Raw genomic sequence first — 10556 nt, forward strand, 5'->3', positions numbered from 1 at the left:
GCGCCTAAAGACACCATTTTTGGGGTAGTTTGGTTTTGCACATGAATTTTAAAAGGTGTAAAAAAAATACATGAATTTTAATGTTGTAATAATTTTATCACAAATTCAAATATTAGATATTCAAACTCTATAAAAATTTTACGATTTACGAGTTTAGAGATGTATTATACGATATCTTTTAGAGATGCCCTATACGATATCACAAATTCAATTTTTGTTCAAATTAAAGATGACGTGGCAAGTCTAAATATCGACCTATATTCATCGGACGTTTTAAAAAATGACATCGTATAGGACATCTCTAAGAGATATTGTATAAGACATCTCTAAACCCGTAAATCGTAAGAATTTTATAGAGTTTGAATATCTAATATTTGAATTTGTGATAAAACTGCTATAACATTAAAGTTCATATATTTTTTTACACCTTTCAAAGTTCATGTGCAAAACCAAACTACCCCCAAAGTTGGTGTATTTAGATGCCAATAACCCTTTTATATTTTATATTTATTATATAAAATTGATATTATTATATTTAACAATATAATAAAACAAATTAATTTTAATTGAATATATTTACATGTAAATCTAATCATGTTATTATATGTTCTCCAATTAAAAAAAAAAAAAAAAGACATTCATCAACAAACACTTGCTATACGCAACCTTAGACATCTCCAACCTTTCAAGATTCGGAGTCCAGATTTTCAACTCTGTATTTATCGAGAGGAATACATAAAGGTGCAAATACATAACGAACCTAATAAATAGCTGGAGAGACTCTAGGAACTCAAGAGACATTCATGTACCTAGCTATTACAAATCAACTCTCGAGGCCAATACCACCGTCATTGCGCGAACACATTTAATAAAGTTGCTGGAATAAGAGAATGGTTTCTTGTATTTTTATAGTACTATTTTCAAGAAACAACATGGATATCTACTTCCTATTCCACAAATAAACATGTGAAGCTAAATCAACATATAGTCAGCATTTGAAGCAAAAATAACAAATGATGTTCAATCTTATGAATAACAGAAAATAAGTTAACAATGCTATAGATGAAAAGAATATATCAACCCCAAAAAGACCAAAAAGAAATAAATTAAAATATCTGTCGTTTCAAAAAAAAAATCATGGAATTTTACGGCAAAATCTATTTCCCTACTAAGATCAATACTCACAGACACTCAAGTATTAACCAGAAACGATCAATAAAAACATAATTAGTCTGATGGTTTTTCACGGAAAATCAACTGTGCTGTTGGCGAAGATCTAGGCATTTTCCGCACTTTCTGCGATGCACACGACAAATAATTTGATCGTCGTGAAGGTCTGGGCGGCATTTTCAGCACTCTCTGCAATTCCGGAGACAAATAACCTACTTGGAACACCATCTTTTCAAGCTTACTCGCGTATTTTAGCAGAATCTTTATCAATGGAAATATGAAGTTGTCACCCTCAAGACAAGCAATCTCGATTGTCCTCAGCTGGAGCAGAGACAATTTGGCGAGATTAATTGGTTCAGACTCGAGTGAGTCTTCATTGTTTTTGTAGTTTCTACGAGAGAGGGATAACCTCTTCACATTAGGAAAAATCTCAAGAAGACCTGCCATTTCTACCATTTCTACTTGTGTTGATGAAACAAAGTTCAAGACCTTGACATTGGACAAAGGTGAAAGCGAATGTTTCTTTTTCATGATTCCTAGCACCTGGTATATACAACAAATAAGTTAGATTGTAATACAAAATGGAGTTCATTAATTTCCCTTAAGAACATGAACATTTATACAAAAACGGGTTCAATTAAATACAAGTTCAATAACTTCTTATCATTTAGGGGCGTTTAGGGTGATAATTAAATTAAATTAAAAACAAGAAACCTAACCTTGATGCTCCAATCAGATAATGTGACAGTTTCAACAAGTCGGATGGACGGAAGAATTTGCCCCAGTGCTTCCTCGAGCAAATAGTCATACTTCATGCTTCCAAAACTATAAAAACAAAGATTTGCATCACTCAAAGAGGAGACATCCAACAACACACACTTGCTATATGGAATCCCCACCATCTTCAACCTTTCTAGATTTGGAGTCCAAATTTTCAGCACTGTATCTTTCGATGGACCCACACAAAAATAACTACCACGTGAATGCTTGGTGATCGAGAGCTTTCTCAAGCTACTCGACTGGATACACAAGCTCTGCGGGCTGTCCTTAAGCGTTAGGGCAAACACTTCCAATTTAGGGCTTCCATTCAAAATTAGGTTAACCGCATTCTCAGTAACGAAGTTGACGCTACAAAATGTGCTACCAATCGTCAAGCTCTTGAGCTGATCCCACTTGATATTCCCATGAATAACAAGGCGACAAGACCTCAACGACAACACTTTAAGCGATGAACACGAGTACAGACACTGGGGCACCAAGTATTCTTTGTACCCCGACATCTCCCCCAAATGTAAGTATACCTCTTCTGCCCCATTCTTCGTTGCCAAAAGCAACCACACATCAACATCGTTAAGCAATGTATCTCGCTTTGCAGAAAGGCTCTTCCAATCACCATACAGATTGCGGGGCACAATATATCCTTTGTCCGCCCACAAATTTAAGTATACCTCTTCTGCCCCATTCTCCGTTGCCAAAAGCACCCACACATCAACATGATTAAGCCATATATTATCAATTGCCGTATAATTATACGGAACAGGGAAATCAACCTTGAATTTCAGAATCTTTACCCCACTCCACAGCATTAGTGCCCGATTCACCACTCCTCGGGCTCTATCTACGCGTGTTCGGTAATCATCCAATTTCTCCATCGTGGAATCGTTGAGATTAAGGAAGGGGGCGGTTTTCCAGAGGCCTTTCCAACGTTTGGAGAGAATTATTGTCCTAACAACATCTGTAATGGGCAAGAACCAAAATATTTCGAAGATTAATGAGTCGGGCAACTCACCGAGTCGATCACCGGATTTACTTGTCTTCGATTTTTGCATTCTCGTGATTTTTACTGAATCAACTCTTGAAGCAGATGAAAAAAAAGAGTGCCGCAGCCGCAAACCCTAATTTTTGCTAATGAACCAGACCTACTTGGATATTTATTACCCCTCCGTCCCAATTTTTAGTATCCAACTTTTCTTTTTTAGTCGTCCCACATTTTGGTATCCATTTCTATTTTTAGTAAAAGTAGGTGGAACCCTTAATCCACTTTAATTATTTTAACTCTCACATAAAATGTGGGACCCTTATTTCACTCACAACACACCAATCACTTTATTAAAACTCGTGCCGCTCTCAACTGGATACCAAAAGCCGGGACGGAGGGAGTATTTACTTATGGTTTAGTTAATGCTCTGTCCAATTAACAAGTAGTGTATTTTTATATTGGGTTATTAGAGTATCCGTAATGGGCTTACTTGATAGCCTACTTGATTTACGAGTTACGATTTACGATTTACGAGTTTAGAGATGTCTTATACGATATCTTTCAGAGATGTCCTATACGATATCAAAAATTCAATTTTTGTTCAAATTAAAGATGACGAGGCAAGTCGAAATATCGACCTGTATTCATCGGATGTTTTAAAAAATGACATCGTATAAGACATCTCTAAAAGATATCGTATAAGACATCTCTAAACCCGTAAATCGTAAGATTTTTATAGAGTTTGAATATCTAATATTTAAATTTGTGATAAAAGTGCTACAACATTAAAGTTCATGTATTTTTTTACACCTTTCAAAGTTCATATGCAAAACCAAACTACCCCCAAAGTTGGTGTATTTAGGTGCCAATAACCCTTTTATATTTTATATTTATTATATAAAATTGATATCAACTCAATTATTATATTTATAAATATAATAAAAAATTAATTTTAATTGAATATATTTAAACTAAATATTGAATAAATAAAAAAGTATTTCTCTATAATAAAAACTGACATTATGACAAGGTAAAAAAAGTAAATTAAAAATGAGAAAATAAAAATAAAAAAATGGACTTATTTGAAAGAAAGATGAGAGATAATAAAGATTTTTTTTAAATTTTAGTCTTTAATTTTTATATTTTAAATCAAATATTTACATAAAATAATCATATTATAGCTCTTATTGTGATCTTTGATTTCATATGCACTACATAGAGTGTATTTTATACTTTGTTGAATTTCACAATTTTACAAAAAAAAAAAAAGATTGAGAAGCATGGCTAACTCAATGGGGCTAGCGAAGTCACAAGAAGCACAATGCAGTTATCCGATCTCTGAGCTGATTAAGCCTCGATTTGATTATCAGTGATTCAAAGAGCAAGAGGATCAAATAAATTATAGAAATGTACAGAATATGCAGCCAGCTTGAATTCCCTCTCCACAATCAGCGATCTACTTAAATTCAGGCTGGCTTTCGATTCAAGAATCGACATGTAAGGTAATGGCGTGCGGAAGCTTGGTTCGAAAACATGGGAAACGACATATTGAAGTGTCCCACATTGGATTGGAGATAGTGGCATGAGCCACTTTATATGGTGAGGCAACCCTCTCCCTTATAAGGCCTTTTAAGGGAGGAATGGGCCCAATATTCATTTCTAACATGGTATCAAAGTCAACCCAATCCAATGATGGGTCCCCCTCAATATCGTTGTCAACAGATGGCATTTGGGATAGTCCACGCTGCGCGTGCGGGGGGTGTATTGAAGTGTCCCACATTGGATTGGAGATAGTGGCATGAACCACTTTATATGGTATAAAGCCTTTTAAGGGAGGAATGGGCTCAATATCCATTTCTAACATGGTATCAGAGCCAACCCAATCCAATGATGAGCCCCCTGTTGGAAATTGGTTGTGAGTAACCAATATTTGATAATTTTTCGAGTACCGAAAACATTTAATTTAGCAGAATTAAATGGGACAGGATCGATCTACGTTCCAAGTAGATGATCGTAGTATATTTATTTACTCAAAACCGATTTCCGGTGAGTGAGAAATAATTGTTTAAAGTTAGGTACTTGAAACATGGAGTTGTGGGAAAAGATAAGCATTAAATAAGATTTAATGCTTATCCCACATCGGGATGTGGATCACATTTATTACAGTATAAAAGCTATTACATCACAGGATGTAATAAAACTGTGTGCACACGTGACGGGTTGCAAAGCCCACACGCGCGCGCCGCCGCCGCCGCCGCCCGGCCCCGTCGCCCGGCGCCCGGCCCCGGTCCCCGTTTCGGCCCGTCACCCGACGCGCGGCCATGGACTTGGACTTGGACTTGGACTTGGATCTTGGCAATTGGTCTTTGGGTGGTCTTTGGGCCTACCCTAGGCCACATCGACTCTTATCTTTTTGGACCAACGAAAACTTGTTCGAAGGGGACGAGGCCCAACTCGGTTGGACCTACGCGCACGCACACGAAGCCCGCTATGGCTTGGCCCGGGAGGACCCTTGGTCTCCCAGGAAGCTTCCCACGTAACTGCTGTTACGTCTGTTACTGCCTGTAACTCCCGACACCATTTGAATACCATCAATGGTATTAATCCTGCAGGCTCCCCCTATTGATGTGGACTGTGCCTATAAATAGGACAGCCTCCATGCATCATTACACCTGAAAACAAGCATTACACTCTTACTCTGCTGCATTCTGCATTGTTAAGTTCTGTTCTCGCCTCGTTCTAGTTCGCCGGAGCTCGTTGGTCTGCGGTGTTGCTACCTACGAGACGAAGCCGTTTCATCTTTGGGGACGACACGCCAAACCGAGAGCACTACCGGGGCGTATCTCGTCTTGCGGACAGAGGACTCTCCTCGACTCGGCTGCATTTCCTGGTTTATTACATTGTAATTTCAATACAGTTTTTGTCTTGTAATCTCATCTCCTACATTTCTGGTTTCATTGTAACTACGCCCGCGAGCTTATATTCCAACACCCCCCAATATCGTTGTCAACAGATGACGTTCGAGATAGTCCACGCTGCGCGTGCGGGGGTGTATTGAAGTGTCCCACATTGGATTGGAGATAGTGACATGAGCCACTTTATATGGTCAGGCAACCATCTCCCTTATAAGGCCTTTTAAGGGAGGAATGTGCCCAATATCCAATTGGGTTCGAGAAACTGGTGGATTTGATGAGAAAGAGCTACAGATGGCCTGCAAGAAGGCTTGAGCACGTGCTCCTTGTGATCGTTGATCTGTTGAAGGAGCACAAGAATGAGAATCTCGGGCGCGAATATGGCATGTCGCAGCAAGAATTGAGAGATGGGGCAAGGAGATCGATTGGGGACACTTGCTTGATCAATTTTGTGCTCAAGTCGATAAACGGCTTCATAGTGGAGAATCATACAAGTTAATGCTAAGGGTTGTTGGGAATGAAAATGATGTATAATTAAATTACTAATCCATTTGCTTGATCAGTCGAACATGCTTCAGCTTTTTAGTCTAGGCACATATTCATTATGAGTTCTATGTATAAAAGTTTGCCTTAATCATGAACATGGAGTCTGCATGTTCCGGTTTGAGTGCAAGTTCATGCTTCAATTTGTCATGTAATACGCCACACAAGTTAATCACATAAACCTGTAGGTGCTTTATTTGATTGAGCCAAGATGAAGTTGCAATCCAAAATTTAGAGATATACAAAGAGAAAAAAATTGTTGACATCAAGAATGAGGATCTGGAGCTCAATTTTGATCAATTCCCGTCGAATTTTGATGTTAGCTTTATCACTCTTTTTAAAGCCGAGGTGGGTATGAGGTTTGATCGAGAAATTAAGGCGGCTCTTTCTATCAGAGACGGATGCACGTTGAAGACCATGGGGGCACGTGCCCCCACAACTTTTTTTTTTTTTTTACTAATTATATATGTATAATGTATATGTTGGAGTGTATATTTGTTTTCATTCCCCAAAGCCCAACACACGTGCCCCCTCCCCACTCATTTTTTTCTTTTTTAATTAGTATCCCCAATCCCAAACCCACCCTCAAACAATTTAACGCCTTGCCCAATCCCAAACCCACCCTCAAGACTTCTCTACATTTCAGATTGAGGCACTCGATGATCAGCTTGAAACTTATATCCTTGATATGCGTTCTACTGATGGGTTTGGAAGATTAAAAGGTATCGGAGCTCTTGCACAAAAGATGGTAGAGACGAAAAAGCATGAGGTATATTCATTGGTTTATTTGCTTATAACACTAGCTCTTATTCTTCCGGTTGCCACTGCTACAGTTGAAAGGGTATTTTCTGCAATGAATATCATAAAGAATCGTCTACGCGGTCGGATGGGAGATCAATGGATGAATGATAGTTTGGTTGTATATATTGAGAAAGAAATTTTTGATAGTGTTGATAATGAGTCAATCATGCAAATGTTCCAGTCAATGAAAACTCGCAGATTTCAATTGTAATAGACTTGAATTATCGTGTAGTAATTTTTTTGAAAGTATTTTTTATATATAATTATTTTGTGCCCCCGTAATACAAAAATTCTGGATCCGTCCCTGCTTTCTATTGTTATGTACAAGTCCATAAATTTAATTCAATTAATATAATGAAGTTTTCAATAGGTTGTGAGGTATCATGCTATGAGATTTAATCATTTAAAAATTTTGTTCACTTTATTTGGATTTCTTGTAGATGAAATGGGTAGAATAAAAAGGGTGGATGAAAGTCATATTTAATATACTTTTTCATTTTAGTTTGACATGTATGTAGACTTTTTTTTTATTAATATGTATAGTTTAATATGTCACGTTACTACTTTTTTAGTAAAAAAATCTCTATAATTCATAAACATATTATGAAATAATTTCTACATCTTTTTTTCTTATAAATTAAACATCAAATGATTCTCGTCACATTTCAATGGGATTATACACTAGTGTAAATTTGATAAAATGAGGTGGTTGTATAGATCCAAATCTGGACTGTACTTTGTGTTTATATAACGCACTATGATCGTGACATGTAACAGATACCTTTCTAGATTTATAAAAAATAAAAAATAAAGCCACAGAGAGATAGAATAGGGATATAAATTTAAGATTTAAGATTAAACAAAAAAAAAACGGTGGCCGCATATACCAGGTGCTCGCGCGAAGGCGCATCTCGCTACTGCTCACACCTTAATTATACATATAATTGAATACAAATGTGTATATATATAAACATTATCCATATGGCAACATCATGCATATTTACGGTGTAATCAAGGCGGCCACCAAGTGCAACTCTCAATGTGTCTTTGTGAAGAAACGACCCGGCGGCCGCTGGACGGTGCGACCTCTGGGTACCCGTCAGTCGTCGGGTATTCGTTTTTTTTTTTAATCTTAAATTTGTATTGCTATTTTACCATTCGTGTATTTTTTGAAGGCCACCAACTTAGAAGACCTCCGCTACATGTCGTGATCCTATTGCGCCACATGAATAAAATGTATGGTCCTAATTTAGATCTATATACTATCAGGATCTACAAAATCCCATTTCTCTCTTTCTCTCTATATATATATATAACAACAAACATTAGAAATTGCAATCCCCAATTCCCGATCCGCCTCCTCTCACCGTCAACCCCTTCTCTCTCTAACTATCCCACCTAAGTGTTAATTTCGAGGTAATCAATCTTCGAGAGTTGACAAGTTTATTGCTTCGGATTATGTTTAGGTAAATTTTAAGTTAGTTATGTTTCATAGGATTCGATTTCGGAGACCAGTAGATGGATCGACTCAGTGAGCTGCCGAAATCTGTGATATTACACATCTTTTGGTTGTTGCCTATGAACGATGTTGTTAAGAGCATCCGCATTGAGGTTACATGATAGCCTAGTTTATGAGAGGGGGGGACCACATGGTGTAAAGATGTTGCAGTGGGGTTACATGATAGCTTACATGATAGTTTTAGTTTTGATTTTTATGCTTTTTACTTAAATTTAATTGCTCAAATTTAAATAACACATTTTACTAATAATTAAAATTTCATTAAAATAAAAAACCTAAAAATTACATTAAAAAAAAATAAAAACATAATTTAAATTACATAAATTAAAATCCTAGTCTAGATAAGTCCACGACGCTTGAGCATTTTTGGACCATGTGCCCGTGGGTCATCCTTTGTGCATCGCTCATATGCGTCGTATCCAGACTGAGGAGTTGCATATCGAGCTCTCTCTCCTTGAGCTCGTTCTTTTTGGCATACTCGGCGGTGATTTTTTTCAAGTTGTGGTCGGACCGCTCCAATGCCTCTTTGTACTCCGATGATTGCTCGGAGCTTGCCGCCTTCCCCTTCCCCTTCGCCGCCTTGTTCCCAATCGGCCGGGCAGACGAGATCTCCTCGCCCGACGCCGAGGTGGTGAAGGCGCCCTCCTCTGTCGTCTTTGTCCTCTTGGAGGAATGCACGTCTCCCTCGAGGTACATCGACTTGAACTTGTGATTGTTCCGGAGAATTTTCCACGCATTCCAGTAGTTGAAGGAAGCGTTATTTGCGCTCCGACTTTTGAAAAGAGTTTGGGCCTTGTCCCGGAGCATATCGTCAGAATGGCCAGACGGCCACCGGCTGCGCGCCTCCACCCAAATACTCTCCCACAGCCGCACCTCTTGGGCCACTCGGGTCCAATGCCCTTGAATCTGGCGGTGCTTGAGGTTGGCACCGATGATGGGGTTGACACGGGCGACAATCATCTTCCAGTAATCGTACACCTTTTGATTTGTCCTACAGATGGCGTCGTTTGTCTCCTCCATCCAAATTTGGACGATGATGTCCGTCTCCTCAGGGGTGTAGGTATGACGGACAGTCTTTCCTCCGTCATCCTCCGCCCCCTCCTTCTCCGCCACCGGCGCCTGCCTGTCATGCCGGATCTTGTGGGCGACTTCTTTCCTCCGGCTGCCTTTCTTCGGTTTGGCGGCACTATGGGCTGCCGAAGGCATCTCTTCGCCGGACTGAGGAGCATCCCCCAAGTTACACCTCGATAAATCGGGATGATATTCGTCGGATAGATCGGGGCACCAATTTAGGTCATAGTAATTTGGGTTGTGTGGATCCATGGAGGGTGTAGAGAGAGGAAGAAAGAAAGAAGTGAGGATGAAGAAGGTGTAGGGAAAAAATGAGGAAGAAGAAGAATAAATAGAAGAAAAAGAAGAGAAAAAAAATTGAACGGTCAAAATTCACGCAAATCGAGGCAGCAACGGACCAATCGAATTTTCCATTTTTTTAATCGGCGCGTGCATCACACGCGCCTTACACTATCATCGAAATGGGCTACACGATAGAACGTGTAGCCCTCGTGTAACTCTCTGCTGCATCGGTTACACGATAGCAGACTTACACGAGTAAGCTGCTAACGTGTAACCGTTGCAGATGCTCTAAGACAATTATTCCATCCAAGCGCTCGACAAAACCTTTGGACCACCACCCCCTTCATTAATTTCGTTTACGATGCGAATTTGTTTGCTACCGAAGATAAGCTTCGATCGAACTCGGATGTGGGGTTATTGATCGAACTCGGATGTGCAGTGGGATCAACTCAAGAATTTAACGATTACTGTAGGGGGATCAACTCAAGAGTTTAACGAT

General features: G+C 38.9%; 1 protein-coding gene across 1 annotated transcript; it reads right to left on the reverse strand.

Annotated features, from left to right (window-relative positions):
* Positions 1-1082: 1082 nt before the first annotated feature.
* On the reverse strand, positions 1083-3037 carry LOC130991697 (F-box/LRR-repeat protein At3g26922-like). Its single transcript, XM_057916054.1, has 2 exons — positions 1890-3037; positions 1083-1713 (listed from the first exon to the last, which is right to left on the reverse strand). The coding sequence occupies exons 1-2, from the start codon at positions 2997-2999 to the stop codon at positions 1228-1230; spliced, it is 1596 nt and encodes a 531-aa protein (XP_057772037.1). The 5' UTR covers positions 3000-3037; the 3' UTR covers positions 1083-1227.
* Positions 3038-10556: the final 7519 nt, after the last annotated feature.

Source organism: Salvia miltiorrhiza, chromosome 7 (genome assembly GCF_028751815.1).
Source record: "Salvia miltiorrhiza cultivar Shanhuang (shh) chromosome 7, IMPLAD_Smil_shh, whole genome shotgun sequence".
Classification (NCBI taxonomy): Eukaryota; Viridiplantae; Streptophyta; class Magnoliopsida; order Lamiales; family Lamiaceae; genus Salvia; species Salvia miltiorrhiza.